This window comes from Saccopteryx leptura, chromosome 13 (assembly GCF_036850995.1).
Source record: "Saccopteryx leptura isolate mSacLep1 chromosome 13, mSacLep1_pri_phased_curated, whole genome shotgun sequence".
NCBI classification, from domain to species: Eukaryota; Metazoa; Chordata; class Mammalia; order Chiroptera; family Emballonuridae; genus Saccopteryx; species Saccopteryx leptura.
Window position 1 is genome coordinate 39,050,486 of NC_089515.1, and position 19,648 is coordinate 39,070,133.

The window sequence follows — 19,648 nt, forward strand, 5'->3', positions numbered from 1 at the left end:
TTTTATAGCTCCTGCCATGTATGACACAAAAAGCCTATGTGGCATTGTCTTCCAGAACATTCTTCCTCCTGAGTAGCAGCAAGCTGAATGGGTATAAAGCCTTATTGTTATGAATACAAAAAGAGGCTGTTGGGCTATGTGCAGGATTGTCTCCCATTTTGTCTCTGGAATCAGAAGTGCATTGGAGGCAAGTGCACCCTAGGGCCTGGAACCGAAGGAAGCAGACTTGGCTGGTTAGGGGGGGAAGGAAGCTCAGCGAGGGGCTGTTCTGGTCCTGCCCCTCACTGTGCAGATGGGCACACAGGCTGCGGGCAGGAAGGACATGGAGCTCTGGCTAGAGGCAGGTGCCTGAGGCTGTGCCTACCCTGATCTCTGCTCACTTGATCTCTCCACAGTAGCCACGCAGAGACGACACTCCTCCATAGCCCGGATACATTCTATGACCATCGAGGCACCCATCACCAAGGTGAGGCAGCTGTGGTTGTTCTCCACTGAGTAGGGACGGCCCTGTTCTCCCAGTCGTTTCCAGTGAGAAGAAATGAGGACCCACAACAATAACAACGTTCTCCTACTCTAGGCCACTTCCTCTGAAGAGAGAGGACATGTGACATGAACAGTTAACTAGTCTTAAGTTAGTCTTGGGCACCACTGCCAGCCTGGCTCTCTGGGTTGCCTTATGATTTTTTTGTTTCTTTGTTTTATTCAGTGAGAGGAGGGGAGGCAGAGACAGACTCCCGCATGCGCCCCAAGCAGGATCCACCCGGCATGCCCACTTGGGGGTGATGCTCTGCCCATCTGGGGCGCTGCCCCGTAGCTCAGCAACTGAGTTCTTCTTAGCCCCTGAGGCAGAGGCCTTGGAGCCTCCTCATGACCTGGGGCTAACTTGTTCCAGTAGAGCCATGGCTGCAGGAGAGGGAGAGAGAGAAAGAGAGAGAGAGAGAGAGAAGGGGAGAGGTGGTAAAACAGATGGACACCCCTCCTGTGTGCCCTGACCAGGAATCAAACCCAGGACATCCACACACAGAGTCGATGCTCTACCACTGAGCCAACCAGCCAGGGCCTACATTTGTTAAGGCTATGAAACTCAAGTCTTTTCTTTCTGTATTGTAGGTAATCAGTATCATCAACGCTGCTCAGGAAAACAGTCCCATGCCTGTGACAGAAGCCTTAGACGATGTGCTGGAGATTCTGAGAACCACTGAATTATATTCACCGCAGTTCAGTGCGAAGCATGATGATCCTCACACCAGTGACCTTGTCGGGGGCCTTATGTCTGTAAGTGCTGCTGCCAGGACCCTTCTGTTCCTGTTTGTCCTTTCGTTACTTGTTCACGGCTGGCCCGCACAGAGCTCGCTGCACGCCAGGCCCGCTCCAGGCCTCCACCTCCACCCACTGCTCCCTCCGGAGCCATCACCCACTCACTGCCCTGCACCCAGGGACCCTGGCTTGCAGCGGGGTGGGAAGGGCTTATTCTACACGGGCTGCTGGGCCAGGGCTCCATTTGTGCTTAGGGGTTCTACGAGCATTTTTATTTCAGTAAAACTAGTTTTTAAAGATTTTTGAAAACTGGGGCAGAAAAAGAGTATATGAAACACTCTATGTACATTGTGAAACAGAAAGAATATATATGTTTAACGAGGCCCCAGGGGAGGAGGCACAGTTTCCTTCCAAACATCCTACACAGATTTGGTGACCTCATGGGGGAGAATGGCTTGGGACCATTTCATTAGACGGGGGCTGTGTACCGTGGGCTCTTGAGGGCTCCTAGAGACCGCTGCCAGCAGTGCAGCGTAGAGGTCTCACAGGGAAGAAAAACTGGAAGACAGATCTGTCCATCGCTGTCATCTTTGTGTTGGTCAGAAAGAAAATTCACTTCCCTCCCAGTTCCTGCTTTCTGAAGTCACAGGATGTCTTAAATATTTAGGTTTTAGTCCTCCCTATACACGTAATTTCTAGTCCTGCCTACAACCTAATTTTTAAGACGTTAAAGTGACTTCAGACAGGGTAGCATGGTTCCTGGTGATGATACTGTCTCTTGAGACTAATATCTGACACTAGCCTGGCCTATTGAGACAGAGGCTCCTCTACCCTGTAGGAGGGGTAATGACACAGAACAAGGTGGCAGTGTCCTGAGTAAAGGAAGAAGAGGAGCTGGGGGGTGAGAGTCATGCAGGATGGCAGCTGCTGGAGGGGCCGGGGAGCTGGGGAGGGTGCAGCGCTCCCTGCAGTCTGCTGGGCGCAGTGAGGTGCTTGGAGGGGAGGGGCCAGGGAGCTGGGGAGGGAGCAGCGCTCCCTGCCGTCTGCTGGGCGCAGTGAGGGGCTTGGAGGGGAGGGGCCGGGGAGCTGGGGAGGGTGCAGCGCTCCCTGCAGTCTGCTGGGCGCAGTGAGGTGCTTGGAGGGGAGGGGCCGGGGAGCTGGGGAGGGAGCAGCGCTCCCTGCCGTCTGCTGGGCGCAGTGAGGGGCTTGGAGGGGAGGGGCCGGGGAGCTGGGGAGGGAGCAGCGCTCCCTGCAGTCTGCTGGGCGCAGTGAGGGGCTTGGAGGGGAGGGGCCGGGGAGCTGGGGAGGGAGCAGCGCTCCCTGCAGTCTGCTGGGCGCAGTGAGGGGCTTGGAGGGGAGGGGCCGGGGAGCTGGGGAGGGAGCAGCGCTCCCTGCAGTCTGCTGGGCGCAGTGAGGTGCTTGGAGGGGAGGGGCCGGGGAGCTGGGGAGGGTGCAGCGCTCCCTGCAGTCTGCTGGGCGCAGTGAGGTGCTTGGAGGGGAGGGGCCGGGGAGCTGGGGAGGGTGCAGCGCTCCCTGCAGTCTGCTGGGCGCAGTGAGGGGCTTGGAGGGGAGGGGCTGGGGAGCTGGGGAGGGAGCAGCGCTCCCTGCAGTCTGCTGGGCGCAGTGAGGGGCTTGGAGGGGAGGGGCCGGGGAGCTGGGGAGGGAGCAGCGCTCCCTGCAGTCTCCTGGGCGCAGTGAGGGGCTTGGAGGGGAGGAGAGCGTGGCTTTCCAGAGGACTCTGGTGTCCAGCTGGTGAGGAAGGTGGCAGGGTGGGGGAGAGGTGTTGTCCCTAAGGAACCAAACTGTCTGGAGGCCAGCAGGAATGCTGGCCCAGGGGCCTCTCTCAAGCTGCCCTTCCGGCTGCTCCTCCCAGCTGAGAGCCGTGCTGCCTGCCTTCAGCCCGGCTCCGGCTTCAGGGGGCAAGGCCTCGGGGCTGCACTGTCCTTATGTCCTCTGGGACCAGCTGGCCTGGGGTGTCCAGGATGTAGAGTTGTGACTTCTTTGTGACTTCTTTTTCTTGTTTCCTTGATTTTTATTAGGATGGTTTAAGAATAATATCTGGGAATGACTATATTTTTACAGCAAAACGTAAGTTTTTCCTTTTTAATTTTTTGGACCACTATTAACATTATAGTCAAGCCTAAGTGATGAAAATAAACTTTTCAGATAAAATTTTTCTAATAGGCCTTACCAGGCGGTGGTGCAGTGGATAGAGTATTAGACTGGGACTCAGAGTACCCAGGTTCAAATCCCTGAGGTCTCCAGCACTGGCTTGAGCATGGAATCATAGACATGACCCCGTGGTTGCTGGCTTGAGCGTGGAATCAGATATGACACTGGCTTGGAGCCCGAGGTCCCTGGCTTGAGCGCGAGGTTGGCGGCTTGAACATGGGATCATAGACATGAACCTATGGGCACTGGCTTGAGCCCAAAGGTTGCTGGCTCGAGCCCAAGGTCACTGGCTCAAGTCCAAGGTGACTGGCTTGAGCAAGGGGTCACTCGCTCTGCCAGAGCTCCCACCCCCCGGTCAAGGTACACATGAGAAATCAATCAATGAACTAAGGTGCTGCAATAAAGAATTGATGCTTCTCATCTCTCCCTTCCTGCCTCTCCGTCCCTATCTGTCCCTCTTTCTCTCTGTCCCTGTCTCTCACTAAAAAAATATATTTTTTCAGATACTTTTTCCTTGGTGTGTCATAACCCTCAGAAACAAAGCCCCATCCCCTCTTAGGAGCTGTTTATGCCATGAAGTCTGTTCACGCTGTTCTCCAATCACACCCTCTGCAGACGTCCAGCCAGTCCCAAGCAGTATCATTCCCACCCTCCTTCACGATGTCCCACCACGGATAGCGCAGGTCATGGAGAATGAGGACTATTGGGACTTTGATATTTTTAAATTGGAGGCTGCCACTCAGAATAGGTGAGTCCACATTGAACTCAGCAGAGTTCAGTGCCAAGGGCCTGTGTGGAAAAAGCCACCCGGGGAGTATGGGTTTGGCAGGGCTGGTCCCTGGTCCCCGGGGAGGAGGCTCAGGAGAGCGGCAGGCACCCTGAATCATCTGGGCTCATCCCGTCTGGGTGCAGTGTCCCCAGGTGGCCCTGCCCTCCGCTTACGCTCACTACGCGAACCAGTAGTGCCCTCTGCCCCCACCTCCCAGACCCGGACACAGGCAGCGGGGAAGAGGACCCCGGCAGACAGGCCTCTGAGCACCCGGTTTACAGGCTAGTGACATGGCAGTCACGTGAGTCAGGCCAGTGTGGGTCAGTTCAAGTCCTGTTAGCCTGCTCTCCTCTGGACGCTGGCTCAGCAGAGCCAGATTTCATGACCTCCCAAACCAAAAGCCAGCTCATGACTTAGTGGCCGTTGGTCATTTTGTAAGAGGGGAACCACCTCATACTCAGTACTCACCTCCAGATTGTCAAGGCCATCACATGGCATCTGACAGTGTCTGGCTCATGTTGGTCATTAGAAACTGTCACTATCTTCAGGCAGGACATCAAAGGAGAAGGTTCAAGGTGGCACAAGTTTAGCTTGGCTGCAAACATGACTGTGAGGAACCTATTAGAGCAAGCAGAAGTCAAAACCCTGCCCAGCTGTGGGGAGCACTGGACGAGTGCTCAGAGGCCAGAACCAGCGCTGGGTCCCACCAGGCTTGTTGCTAGCTCCCACGAGAAGGAGCGACAGAGAGGCAAGCGCCACTTTGCTGCCCGCACCCTCCCTGAGGTCTGACTTGAGTTTCCTTGTTGGATGTGAACCCATTCAGGGCTCCAGACATTGTGCCTATTTGCTTTCTTTAATGCTATGAATGTTTTTCCTTATAGGCCTTTAATTTATCTTGGTCTCAAAATATTTGCTCGCTTTGGAGTCTGTGAATTCTTAAACTGCTCTGAGATAACACTGAGGTCGTGGTTACAAATTATCGAAGCGAATTACCATTCTTCTAACCCCTACCACAATTCGACACACTCCGCAGACGTGCTGCACGCCACTGCCTACTTCCTCTGCAGAGAAAGGATCAAGGTGAGCTGTGCTGTGTTTTTCTGCCCCCACAAGTTGCCACACAGTGAGACTGCTCAGGAGTGTCCCCACACACGTGAGGCTGTGGCCACCTGAGAAGTCAGGCAGGAGCCCGAGCTGTGGCTCTGGGGGCTCTGTTCATCCAGGACACGACCCCAGCATGCCACGGGCACATGAATAAGGGGCTGCTCCTCGGGGTCTCACTCTGAACCTGCAGACGAGTACAGCCAACCAGTACTGACTGTCACCACATCGGGCCTCACCTGTCCCCTCAAAGCCAGGTAAAGGATGAGGTCATGTCGAGCATGTGGACGTACTGAGCAGATACTAGTTCCTTCCCCAAAGGGCAAACCCCCTCAGAGCCGGGCTTTCAGCTGCCCCTTGAACCTGGCTCCTCAGCCTCCTAGGCTGGCGCTCTATCCACTGGATCACTGCCTGGTCAGGCGGGATTTGGGTTTTTGTTTTTTGTTTTGTTTTTAACGAAAGATCATCCTCCAGACCTGGAAAGAGAAAGAGTCCAGAGAGAGGCCTGCTCCGTAAAGAACAATAAACGGCAGCAGAGGGCATCTGTGCTGGGGTGGGCAGCATGCAGGGACGGCCGTGTGGCGGGATGATCGCTCCTGAACTTCTCTCCGGCTAAATACAAACATAGATATATATCCTGTAAACTACCTCAGAACAATTTTAACAGCCTTTACTGAGTTGTCATCGTATCATACCATTCAGCCATCTGCTCCTGTTGAGGACACCGTGTATTTTATTAAGTCTTTAACTTGTGTGAGACTGAGAATTCAGTAGTGTTTCCTAAAAAACATGCAAACGTATAACTCACAGTGGAGAGAGAGGGAAACTGGGTTTACACAACAGAGTTCTTTTCTCAGCAGTCTGAACACTCTCTCACCTTAAAGGAACAGGACAGAAAGAGCACGGGTCCTGCTTTCAGCCCGGGACCCATTTGTGAACTCTCTCTCGTTTCCAGCAAACTTTAGACCCAGTTGACGAGGCTGCTGCCCTCATTGCGGCCACCATTCACGACCTGGACCACCCTGGGAGAACCAACCCCTTCCTGTGCAACTCTGACAGCAAGCTGGCCATTCTGTACAATGACACTGCTGTGCTCGAGAACCACCACGCGGCCCTGGCCTTCCAGCTGACCAGTGGAAATGAGAAGTACAACATCTTCAAAAACATGGAGAGGTGAGAATGACTAGGGAAGTATGTCAGTCCCTCTGTGTTTTTGTTTTTTGTTGGTTTTTTTTTTTTTTTGAGAGGACAGTTATTAAAATTGGGGACAGTGATACAAAGAAGGGCCTAGGACAAAAGAAGCAACAGGAGAACCAAGGGCCACTCTGGTTCTCTAGAAATGTTACCGGAAAGAAGTGAGCCACGTGGCCCTGGCCGGTTGGCTCAGTGGTAGAGCATCGGCCTGGCATGCAGGAGTCCTGGGTTCGATTCCTGGCCAGGGCACACAGGAGAAGCGCCCATCTGCTTCTCCACCCCTCCCCCTCTCCTTCCTCTCTGTCTCTCTCTTCCCTTCCTGCAGCCAAGGCTCCATTGGAGCAAAGTTGGCCCCGGCGCTGAGGATGGCTCTGTGGCCTCCACCTCAGGCGCTAAAAATGCCCCCTGATGGGCATGCGGGAATCTGTCTTTCTGCCTCCCTGCTTCTCACTTAAGAAAAATACCAAAAAAAAAAAAAAAAAAAAAGAAGTGAGCCACATGGGGCTGCTCTTTTTCAACAGCTTTACTGAGATAAATTCACATACTATACTGTTTGCCCATTTGAAGTGTGCAGTGGTCCTTATTCAGAGTGGTGGAACCCTGACCACCATGAATTTTAGAACATGCTCATCACACCTCCCGAAGTATCAGCTCTTAGCGTCACTCCTCACTCACCCAGCCCCTCCAGCCTGCTGACCCGCTTTCTGTCTGCACAGATGCGGACTCTCTGTCTGGACAGCTCACAGAAGTAGAAGCGTCTCCCCCACCCAGTGTGGGCCTTTTGTGACTGGCTGCTTCCACTTAGCACAGTTTTCAAGGTTTTCTGCTTTGTGTCTTGACATTTCAAGGCAAGGACATAGAATACTGACATCCTGAGCTTTTAGAGACTCAGAACCTGTCACCTGCCTGGAACACTCCACTGCCCTCCTGTGCCCAGCAAGCGTCTTCTTGTCACCTCTGTTCATGTGTCACTTCCCTGACCCCTCACACTATTCAGTCCCGAGGTCTTTTGTAGCACTTACATTTTAAAATAATCATTTTTCTATTTTTGTCTGATACCTGATTCAGTTCCTAAGTTCCGTAAGATCATGGTGTTGGCTTTTGTACATCACTGTTCACTGGTGTCTAACAATAGGGACTGGCTATCAGACGGAAGAAGGAGAAAGGATTGTCATGAGAGATATGGGGTGGGTAAAAGTAGGGTTACAGTTGTGAGTACACAAAACACAGTTTATTGTGTATTATTTGTTAATTATTATTTTCCATATGAACAACTATACTTAAAAGTACTTATTAACTTGGAGTTCTAAGGAAAGTTTTAATATGGGATTTTATAAAAAGGAGACTCCTGATTTTACTAAACTCCCTTTGCCACATTCTAGAATTTCAGAGGGGGAATTAAGTAGGTTTTGTCCATAGTTACTGTATGTGGATACATTCATGTCAGATGTCTCTGGAAAAGTACTCAAGACCCTGATAACTGGCTGTTTCCAGGGAAGGGAAAGGGGCAGAATACAGATTCATTTCATATTCTTTTTACCTTTTCCATTTTTAATTATATGGTTTGCATTCTCAAAAGATAAAAATTTGAAAATAAATAAAAGCCAGTGCTGAGGGGAGAGCTGTTTGCACTCCCTGTGATCTGCTCAGCTGTCATAAGGCCTGCCCTCCCACTTTCTGGGCACTAAAGTTGTTGAGTCCTGGCCCTGGCCGCTGGCTCAGTGGTAGAGTGTCAGCCCGGTGTGTGGAAGTCCTGGATTCGATTCCCAGTCAGGACACAGGAGAAGTGACCATCTGCTTCACTAGCCCTTCCCCTCCCCCTTCTCTCTTTCTCTCTCTCTCTCTCCTCCTCCCACAGCCATGGCTCAAATGCTTTGAGCAAAGTTGGCCCTGGGCACTGAGGATGGCTCCATGTCCTCACCTCAAGTGCTTAAAATAGCTCAGTTGCCCAGCAACAGAGCAGCAGCCCAGATGAGCCGAGCAGCACCTGGTAGGGAGCTTGCTGTATGGATCCTGGTTGGGACACATGCGGGAGTCTGTCCCTCTGCCTTCCCGCCTTTCACTGAATAAAAAAGTTGTGGGATCCCCACATGGGGTACATTCTTCATAACCGCAGATCTCTGTCTTCACAGGCTTTGCCCAGGCCTGCCCGTTCTCACTTTATTCTGAGAACCATGGGCCTCACACTGCGGGATGACAGCATGCACACTGCATGTATAAGGTCTTGTTCTTAAGCTTCTCATTTTAACTTTTATTGCGGTTTCCCTGTGCAAATGATCAAGGCACTACCCTATAACTTCCACATTCTTTTAAAGAGTGCCTTCCATGGCCTGACCTGTGGTGGCGCAGTGGATAAAGCGTCGACCTGGAAATGCTGAGGTCGCCGGTTCAAAACCCTGGGCTTGCCTGGTCAAGGCACATATGGGAGTTGATGCTTCCAGCTCCTCCCCCTTCTCTCTCTCTGTCTCTCTCTCCTCTCTCTCCCTCTCTGTCTCTCTCCTCTCTAAAAATAAATAAATAAAGTAAAAAAAAAAAAATCTTTAAAGAGTGCCTTCCAAAAAAGCTAATAATGTGTGCCTCCCAGTGACATTAGAATGTTAGCCACAGTGGACATGCATCCCAGAGAACAGGTGATTTTCTGGAGCCCCTCCCTGTGCGGTCTAATCTGTGAGCTGCAGTAGCCTCTCGTTTTCTGGAATAGGAACGACTATCGGACACTGCGGCAGGCTATTATTGACATGGTCTTGGCCACAGAGATGACAAAGCACTTCGAGCACATCAACAAGTTTATCAACAGAGTCAACAAGCCCTTGGCAGAACTGAAAGAAAACAAGGTAAGGGAGGCTGACTGCTGGGAACACCTGTTTGGAGCCCTCATCCTGTGTTGTTGGCTCATTGAGGTTAATTTCCATTGATTAAATTACTAAAAAATGCAAAAACTTGGCAGGAAAAAATAAGACGTCCAAAAATAGATATGAAAACTCGGAAAGGGGGTCAAGTTTTAGATAAACATGCTTGAGAAAGGTGGACCATTCCCCTCTTGGACATTCCGGGGCAGGTCAGAGCCCATGGGACCTCTCAACAGCCATCCCCACTGGGCACACTCTGGTGGCAGCAGCTGTCCTCTGTTGCTGTGTCACAGGAAGGAGACATTGCTGCCCCTCATTTCTGGATTTGAGGCGTGGAGTGGAGTCCACAGCTGTGGAAGCAGACAGATCTTAGTCCCCACCTACTCTGCTTCACCATTCCCCTGCCTAGAGAATGGGCGTAAGTAACCTCAGGCAGAGGACTGGTGGACACAGCACAAGGTAGGCTGTCAGTGGTGTCCGTTATACTAGGTTCACGGCGAGGTCAGCACCTAGAGAATGTTCTTTTGTGGATCCTCTTCCTCTGAGGCCCACCTGTCTGCCCACCACCTAGCCCATGTGTACTGGAAATCTTGCTACCAGCTCACAGCCTTCCCATTGCCCTCCCTCCCCAACTCCGTCACCATCCTGAGAGTCTTTGGCATGTATGGGGACAGTGTGTCCTATTAGACTAGCCATGATCAGTTTACTTCTGTTGCTCCTTTGTTTAGCCATGCCCTTTGTCTCTTATTATTCCTTCACATGTGCTGTTGAGAACTCTGCTCCCTTCACCCTGCTCTCCTCACTGTCAGCTTGCCTTTGACTTCACTCCCTTCCCCAGGACTTCAGATGTAGGGGCACCCACCCCAGCTTTTTATTGGCTCCTGCCCCGCCGCCCTGGAGAGAGCTGGTTGTTACTGATCCCACTGATCCCAGCTCCCCTCGTGCCACAGAAAGGAACCACATCTTCCCAGACTCACCTAGGTCCTCTGTGCCACTCCACAGTCACATTTCTGATCTCTGCTGTCTGTACTTGGGGTACTTTTGGGAGACTGGTTACTTCTGCTCAAGTGGGTCAGAGCAGGGACAAAGTAACGTGAAGGAAATTGTGTCCAGCGGGCAGCACTGAACTGTAGCCACACTGAGTGCATTAATCTGGAGAGAAGGGTCCACACACAGCTGGCTGGTGGTGAGACCTGGAGCAGGGAGGATGGGGCGGCCGTGGCCGTTGTACGTCCTGGCCCTCGCCAGGAGACTGAAGCCTGGGCTCAGGGTGCTACTGCCTATATTGACGGCAGCTCTGCCTCACTGAGACCACCGAGGGAGACCTAGACCACGGTGCTGACGCGTTGAAATCACATGACCAACTCCTTTGCAAAGTTGCTTGACAGGCACAGACTCAGAATGCGGAGACTTGCTTGCTCCCATCTGTGACAGAGCTCTTTGCCCAGTGCTCCCTCTTCCCACCCGAATTTGCTTGGAAGGTCCATTACCCCACGGATTGAGACTCCAAGCCCAGAAGGGTCCTTGTGAAGCAGACAGCATGTGGGGCTGTGAGTGGACAGAGCCCAGGACCGAAGGTAGAACTTAAGTTCTTACCCTGGCTCAGTTGCATAGCTTTGGATGAGTCTCCCACCTGAGTCCCAGTGTCCTCATCTGTAAGATGTCACAGTAAATACTGCTTTTCCTGCCTGCCACAAGATCTTGTGAGTGCAGATCAAAAGAGAATGATGGTTAAGTCCTTTTTTTGTACATCACAAAATGTCAGACATGCCTGACCAGGCGGTGGCGCAGTGGATAGAGCATCAGACTGGGATGTAGACAACCCAGGTTTGAAACCCCAAGATCACCAGCTTGAGTGCAGGCTCATCTGGCTTGAGCATGGGCTCACCAGCTTGAGCCCAAAGGTCGCTGGCTTGAGTGTGGAATACTCTGCTGTAGCTCCCTGGTCAAGGCACATATACTGCTCACAAAAATTAGGGGATATTTCAAACTGAATATGAAGTGATAAAATACCCCTAATATTTGTGAGCAGTCTATGAGAAAGCAATCAATGAACAACTAAAGTGCTACAATGAAGAATTGATGCTTCTCATCTCTCTCCCTTCCTGTCTGTCCTTAGCTGTCCCTCTCTATCACACTCACACACACACAGTCAGACATTGTTAGGGAGGTATCAGTAGATGGCACAGTTGGATATGCTGACAGCTATTCCCGCAGGGCTGGGTGGGAGGTGGAGTAATGAGCAGGGAGCCTGGTGAACTACAAGATTCTACAGTGTGTCCGTAAAGTCATGGTGCACTTTTGACCGGTCACAGGAAAGCAACAAAAGACGATAGAAATGTGAAATCTGCACCAAATAAAAGGAAAACCCTCCCAGTTTCTGTAGGATGATGTGGCAGCATGTGCGCATGCGCAGGTGATGACGTAACATCGTGTATATAGCGGAGCAGCCCACAGCCATGCCAGTCGAGATGTGGTCAGTACAGAGGAAAGTTCAGTGTGTTCTGTGGCTCACTAAATTCGAATCTATGACCAAAGTGCAACGTGAATATCAGCACGTTTATAACGAAGCGCCACCACATAGGAATAACATTACTCAGTGGGATAAGCAGTTGAAGGAAACCGGCAGTTTGGTGGAGAAACCCCGTTCTGGTAGGCCATCAGTCAGTGACGAGTCTGTAGAGGCTATACGGGATAGCTACCTAAGGAGCCCTAAAAAATCTGCGTGAGCCCACATCGAACTGCACTGAATAGGTATGGAACTGGGAGAGTTTTCCTTTTATTCGGTGCAGATTTCACATTTCTATCATTTTTTGTTGCTTTCCTGTGACCGGTCAAAAGTGCACCATGACTTTATGGACACACTGTATTATGAGGGCAGAAAAATTTATTTTTTTCAGTTCACACTCTTTTATTAATAAATATAATAAAAGACAAAGCTGGTCTTTGAGTTCTTACGAAAGGAGAGTGATAGAGGTAGCAGAACAGAAGAATATAAAGCAACTGTGAGAAATATTTCAAGTAAGAAGAAAAAGCCAGGAAGGAGGGGAAGGGCAGACACGTCAACCTCCAGGGCGGCCCTCCAACCCTGGGTCCTGCTGGACTCTCACTGGGCCTTGGTTCTCCCCTTGGGAAGTGGGGGCCATGCTCAGTGCTTGGTAGCCTCCAGCGTTCTGTGAGCCCCTTCACTGGCAGGACACCGACAGTGCCCGTGCTTGCAGTGGGACCACGCCAGTAAGACAGGGCATGGCTCCAGGGGACCCATTTTGATTGCTTTAAATTCCACTTAATGTTTTAGAAAACTGATCAAGACCAAGAAGCCACAAACACTATACTCAGGACTCCAGAGAACCGGACTCTGATCAAACGAATGTTGATTAAGTGCGCTGATGTGTCCAACCCCTGCCGACCCTTGGAGCTGTGCATCGAATGGGCTGCACGCATCTCGGAAGAGTATTTTTCTCAGGTCAGACATGGCTTAAGTTCTTTATTATTATTTTGTTCTCTGAGGGGAGCAGCATCTGTGGGTCTTGGCAGTAGATTCCCTCTCGGCACACACAGCACCTCAGTTCAGAGAGCAGCTCGCCTCCCGCTCACTCAGCCGCTGACCTGTCTCGGTGCAGAGGGGCCGTCCCCCGCGCTGCGTGATCAGGTGCCCGACAGCCCTCCTCGAGCTCGCCTGGTGGGCTGCAGGGCACATTGCTGTAGAATCTTTATTGAGGACCTCAGGTCCTGGACACTGGTGGTGGTGTGGAGCCAGCCGTGCCTGTCTTTGGATGTGACTATGGAAAGCACAGGTACGTTTCATTCCGTCCATCAGATCTGTGCAGGGGAGAGCCCTTTCTGTGAGGTCAGGTCAACAGAACTCAAAGCAAATTTCCAAAGTCTAAATATTGAGTCCTTCTTCCTATATACCCTTTCCATGTTAAATACCCTTTTTTTATGAATACCACAAAATTCCTCACTCTGACCACTGTTCCAACATGGAACAGCTAAAACCATCTTGCCAGGACAGACCTTGTATTTCCTTCTCTCTCCATCTTGATTTCCTATCCTGCTGAGCCTCAGGCCACTTGTCACCCTCCAGACAAGCACTAGTACGGCGACCTAGGCCTGCCCCAGCCAGCTCCTCCTCAATACTTCCAGTAAATCCAGTCCACTCCCCTATTCTGGAGCAGCACCGACAGCGTCCCTGTTCTGTCTCTGACCCTGTCGGAGGAAGTAGGGGGGCTGTGGGAGTGTTTCTAAGTCCGCAGGCACGGACAGCACGGCCTGGGCCTTCACCGGCCCTCACTGTCCCTCTCCCATGGCGACTGCCAGTCCTGAGGCCCCAGTCGTGGTAAGTTCCCTATGAAGGTGTGCCACTTTTTATCCTTTATACCACCTTCTTCCTGCACCTTTTCTGTGTGTAGGTGCACAGCTCCCACTGCCTCCCAGTTCACACTGTGACGTGCCATACGGCCTGTAGTGTAGGAGCAGCGCAGGCTGTGTCGGTGTGTTCTGTGATGTTCGCCCAGCAATGCAGTTTTTCAGAACGTAGCCTCATCAAGTGACGCGTGACTGTGCAATCCATCCCAGAACTTTTTTTTAAACTTTAAGAATCTCAAGGGTGTTCAGAAACTTTCCAAATCAGATAATGTGACCTGAGATGAGAAGCAGCCACTAGTCCCTCTTCTGTGAAGGGGCCGCTCTCACTCACCACTGCAGGCCTGTGCCAGGCACTGGACACGCTTGCTGGACTGGGACCGCGACCGTACAGCAGTGGCTCGTGGGTGCAATACGGGTGCCGTTCGGCATCTTAAGTGAGAAGCTGCAGCAGGAGGCTTCTGGGTGTTGAAAATACGGGTTGGGCAGCGTGTCCTCAGGCCCTCCTGGCACAGAGCAGTCCCCACCCCGGGGACAACTTGGTATCTGGTAGGAGGTTTGGTTTTGTTGGTTGGTGCTCTGGTTGGCTTCTCACCACAGCTCCGTGGGCTCTGGTAGAGATTGGTCTCGTAATCCCGGCATTTTCCGCTCTGCAGACTGACGAAGAAAAGCAGCGGGACTTACCTGTGATGATGCCGGGTTTTGACAGAAACACCTGCAGCATCCCCAAGTCCCAGATCTCTTTCATTGACTACTTCATCACAGGCATGTTCAATGCCTGGGATGGTAAGAACTCTCGGCAGAAACTGTCTCAGTAATGTAACGGCTTAGGGAGCAGCAAGTGTTGGATTTGGCTCTAGATTATGCTTGGGGGCTTCGACTTTGCAGAAGGACGAGGGGACCGAGCTCTCACGTCAGGGCTCCTGAGGGCTGGGACTCTGCACTTCCTCATTCACTGCCCTCCCCGGGGTGGGTGCTGTTACTCCTGATTCATAGGTGAGAGGCCTGAACTTGGGTCACAGAGCTAGTAGCAGAGAAATTAGGGTTCAAGACCAAACTAACACTGACCACACCCCAGCAGTGTTCCTCCGAGCTTCCTGCCATTTGCTCCCAGGCCTCGCTCTACAACAGAACGGGGAGAACGGCAGGTCCCTGCCGGTGCACATCAGTCTCTTAACCGTCAGTGCCAGCTGCGGGCCTGCTGGCAGGCGCGTTCTCAAGGCTGCACTGTGCTTCCGGGGACCTTGTTCTGGCCCCCAGGGGCCTGCACTTGGGGGCAGGGCTGCAGGGCAGACAAACGTACCGCTGTGGTCTGGGGCGAAGGGGCTGGGGCACACACAGGAGAGGTGGTCCCGGCCTGCTCCCTCCTGGGAAGGCTGTAAGTGGGGGGCTCGCCACCCTTTGTTCCCCAAGGTGCTGACTGAGAGGGAAGCAGAGCCGCCAGCGGGCGGGCCCTGGAGCTGCTGGCATGCGCCCCTGTGTGCCGACCGGGCTTCCCTTCCCGGCAGCAGCCTGCGTCCGTGCGGCTGCTGTGTCCTCGCGTCTGTTAGTGTTCCGCAAAAGCTGGTCTAGTCCCTTTTCTTCTGAATGCTCTCTTTTTAGCTCCAACCTCTAACCTGAGCCTGTGAGAGACCTCACTCCCCTCTTTCTCCAGCCTTTGTAGACCTGCCCGAGTTACTACAGCACCTGGACAACAACTTGAAATACTGGAAAGAACTCGACGAACTGAAGCTGCGGACCCTCCGACAGCCTCCGAAACCCGAGTAGTACGTGACCCTGCGCCGTGCTCTTATCCGCATCCCACAAAACAAGGAAAGGCAGTCGTGCAGAGCCAGCCAGAGCCCCACTTTGTAGCCACACTGACGTCAGACTCATTGCGGTTTTCTGAATTTGCTGGGCAGAGGGTTCCTACCTTCACATCCTCATCAGCAAAGGAAAGATAATGGTGGAGATGGCAGAGCTCAAAGAGAGGGTGAAGGTGAATGATGGTGTGCAGGGCCAGGTGCTGAAGGTCGTGGTGAAAGGGGTATAGGCCGGGTGCGGAACAGGGAAGGTGGTGATGTGACGAAGTGGGGAAGGCCAGGTGAAGGTGGTCAGGTTAGTGAAGGCTGAGAAGGTGAAATCCAGATGCAGGAAGCAGTGGTGAAGGGGAGGCTGTGGAAGTGGGAGGGCAGGATGAAGACCCAGGTGAGGGGGTGAGGGCAGTGCTGAAGCAGTAAAGGAGTTAAGGGTCAGGGTGGGCACGCCTGTGGAGGCGGCCTGGTGAAATTGCGAGAAGGTGGCGAATCTCAAGGTGCTGAAAGTCATGTTAAAGGTGAAGGTGAATGGCCTGACCAGGTGGTGGCGCAGTGGATAGAGCATCAGACTGGACGCCGAGGACCCAGGTTCGAAACCCTGAGGTCGCCAGCTTGAGCACAGGGTCACTCGCTCTGCTATAGCCCCCCCCCCCCCCAGTCAAGGCACATATGAGAAAGCAATCAATGAACAACTAAGGAGACTAAGGTATCGCAATGAAGAATTGATGCTTCTCATCTCTCCCTTCTTGTCTGTTCCTCCTGTCACAAAAAAAGGTGAAGGCAAATGTTTAGAGGGCGACAGTCATGTTGAAGGTGGGGGAGTGAAAAGGGTGAACTTCAAGGTAAGGGTATAAGTGGCAAAGGTGGTAAAGCTGGTGAAGGAGGTGTAGGGCGAAGTTCAAAGTGAGGGTGAAGAGGGTGACAGTGACGGTCAGACTGAAGGCGGTGAAGGTGATCACGGTGAGCTTGGTCAGACTGAGGTGCAGCAGGAGACAGGGAAGGCAGCCGCCATGGGGAAGGAGCGCTGGAGGGGAAGGCGGCCGCCATGGGGAAGGCAGCCGCCATGGGGAAGGAGCGCTGGAGGGGAAGGCGGCCGCCATGGGGAAGGAGCGCTGGAGGGGAAGGCGGTCAAGGGAGCAAATGTTCAGAATGAGGTGAAGCTGGTGAGCCAAGGTGCCAAAGCTGCGCAGGTGAGGGTGTGAGGATGGCGGGGCTAAGTTTAAAGTGAGGGTTCATGAAGGTGAATGTGGTAAAATTCAAAGCGAGGTAAAAGCCGTGATGGAGGGGTCAAGGTGGAGGTGGAGAAAGTCAAGTGGAGGATGCACTGGTGCGGGGGGGGGGGGGGGGGGGGGCTGGCGCTGGGAGGAACCGGTGAAGCTCAATGGGGGGGGGGGGGGTGACGACAATGGGGAAGCAGGTGGATGAAAGTGGCAAGTTTAGGGTGTGAAATGGTGAAGTTCAGAGTGAGGCTGCAGGGGGAAGGGCAGAAGTGAAACAGGCATGCTGGAGGAGGCACCAGTCACGGGGATGGAGGAGCAGGGAGCAGTAAGGTAAACGGAGGGTGAAGGCAGAGCTGGTCAAGGTGAGACGGAAGGGTAAGCGGTGAAATGCTAAGGTCTGGGCAAGGGGGTCACATGGATGGTCAAGGAGAAAGTGAAGGCGGTGAATTCCGGTAAAGCGGTAACTTAGGAGGTGATGGCTGCAATGGTGAAGGTCAAGGTGAATGCGAACGTGATCAAGTTCAAAGTGAGGGTGAGGGAGTGAAGGGGGTGAGAGGTGAAGGTTCTGGGGAAGGAGGTGGGAAAAGATCAAGGTGAATGTGAAGGTCAGGGTGAAGGCAACAGTGAAGGAGGTGGGTAAAGATGAAAGACGTGGTGGTGAAGGTCAAGGTGAAGGGAGCAAAGGTTGTCCAGGTGAGGTAGTAAAGGTTGAGATGAAGGTGGTGCGTGTCCAGGTGAAGATAACGAAGGTGGGAATGTAGGTGGTGGAAGTGGAAAGGTCAAGGCGGAGGTGCTGACAGCAGGGAGAGGAAGGTCAGGAAGGTAGAGGTGGCAATGATGAAATTAGTAAAGGTGAAGCAGCTAATGCAGATGAAGGGGGTGAAGGAGTTGGATGAAAGTCCAGGTGAAATAGGTAAAGATGAATATATTGAAGGTCAAGGTGAGGGTCATGGTGAATTAAAGGTCGAGGAGGTGATGAAGGAGGTGAAAACCTCAAACTTACCTTTGAACTTGACCTTTGAATTTACCTTGAAATCCTCTATTCTGGTAGCTTCTCACCGTTCTCGTTCAGCCCTGAGAACACCTTCTGTCTAACCTTTACGTTTCCACATGGAAACCACTCACTATGCAATACTACTGACAGTCACTGCTCCATTCACAAATTTTAAGGCTGATTACTAGTATCTATTATTAAAATGTTTTACTACAACATTTAAGATTTCCTATGAGTTTAAATACACTTCAAAATCAGCTTTATTATGTCATGACCAAGTTTATGATCCATAATCATTAAATAGGTAATACGTACTGTATGCTTATTTTCATAATTCAAATTAAAAATATAAACTGACATTTTTACTGCACTATAGAAATATTTGTATATGCTAATCAGGAAAACCTGTTTTCTAGGTTTCTTTTATATAGAAAACGGACCTTTGAAACTGCTCTGCTCACCTGATGAACCTTGCCAGTGACTCTACAGATTAAAAGAAATTAGGACTGAACACTGTTTTCATAAAATTTTATTAATGACTTTTCCAAAAGCTTGCCTTATTTTGTAGAGTGTTTATACCAAATATTCTCATAAAAAACAAACAGCAAACATGGAATATTTACTAAATTGACTTTTTAAAACCAATCTGTTTTCATAGTCAGTGGTAATCTTTAATTCCAGAGATTTATATAAGGGTTCTGTATTTCACAATTTCCATAAATGTAGTACCATAAAAAAAAAGACACATGATGCCATATCAGAGTACTTACTTCATTTTAAACTTATATTGTTTTTTTTCCAAGATAAAAATGAAATTAAACTATTGTTTTTAAGAACTCCTGTGTCACCTTTTTTGTGTCTTATCAGACTTACAATATTTCATTTTTCTCCATCTAAATGAAGATTCCCTTATTCACAGAAAAGATTAATAGTTAAATGACTATTTCAACATCTCAGAACTATCTTCAGTTCACCATATGGATATCCAGCACCCTGAGTGCTGACAGGCCCAACCTCTCAGAGGGCCTTGGTGTAAGGAAAGCAAGGCCCCTTTTTCTTGTGTGAAGATGTGACCTCAGCTGGTAACTGTAGACTAGATGGGAAGAAGGCCCTCTTCCCTCTTCCCTCCTCCCCCAGGTGTCAGGAAAGACCAGGAAATGACTACCACCAGGAACTCAGCCATCATGAAGTAGAAAGAGCAGTATCTGGAGTTTACACCACCAAGAATAAGTAATAATAGAACCAGCCAAAACATAACATTGGTAGGCTTAACATATTTGGAGAGAGAGAATAGAAACCTTAAGCTAACATAGTTTACAAAACAACAGGTAGATTGCACTAAAAACCAAACAGACATTAGAGATGTGAAGAATATCACTGTATCTTCTACATAAACCCCTACAAATTTAATAGAAGGCCAGACATTACTAAACACAAAACTAGTAACTTGGAAGGCTTAAGGTAGTCAGCATGCAGCAGAGAGATTAAAAATGGAAAATATGAGGAAAGTTAAAATAGGGAGGGTAGAGGCCCTGACTGTTTAGTTCAGTCAGTCAGAGCACTGTTCCAAAACAACAAGGTTGCGAGTTCAATCCCCAGTCAGGGCACACACGGGAAGCAACCAGTGAATGCATAAATAAAGTCTTTTCTTGCCCCACCTCTTGCCAGACGCTTGATGGTTAGAGCATTTTCCCAATACAGAAATGTTGAGGGTTTAATCCTGGTTAGGCACATACAGGAACAGATGGATGTTTCTGTGTCTCCCTTCCTCTCTCTAAAATCATTTTTAAAAAGTAGGGAGGGTAGAATGACATGTTTCCAAATGTGTCTAAAGTAGGATATCCAGAAGGGAAAATACATATGGACATGCACCATCTAAAGAAACCCTAGAGGCCCTCAGGATTTGACAGACATATCTCCTCAGATTTAAA

General features: G+C 50.9%; 1 protein-coding gene across 1 annotated transcript in view; it reads left to right on the forward strand.

Annotated features, from left to right (window-relative positions):
* Nucleotides 1–18,553, forward strand: part of PDE8A (phosphodiesterase 8A) — a 155,832-nt gene extending 137,279 nt beyond the window's left edge. Inside the window, exons 12-22 of the mRNA XM_066355110.1 lie at nucleotides 396–466; nucleotides 1,111–1,275; nucleotides 3,297–3,345; nucleotides 4,045–4,177; nucleotides 5,080–5,278; nucleotides 6,255–6,472; nucleotides 9,195–9,327; nucleotides 12,641–12,808; nucleotides 14,364–14,493; nucleotides 15,362–15,473; nucleotides 18,134–18,553. Of these exons, the coding sequence (XP_066211207.1) occupies nucleotides 396–466; nucleotides 1,111–1,275; nucleotides 3,297–3,345; nucleotides 4,045–4,177; nucleotides 5,080–5,278; nucleotides 6,255–6,472; nucleotides 9,195–9,327; nucleotides 12,641–12,808; nucleotides 14,364–14,493; nucleotides 15,362–15,473; nucleotide 18,134 (1,379 nt within the window). The 3' untranslated portion in view covers nucleotides 18,135–18,553. The remainder of the gene's footprint in view (nucleotides 1–395; nucleotides 467–1,110; nucleotides 1,276–3,296; nucleotides 3,346–4,044; nucleotides 4,178–5,079; nucleotides 5,279–6,254; nucleotides 6,473–9,194; nucleotides 9,328–12,640; nucleotides 12,809–14,363; nucleotides 14,494–15,361; nucleotides 15,474–18,133) is intronic.
* Nucleotides 18,554–19,648: the final 1,095 nt, after the last annotated feature.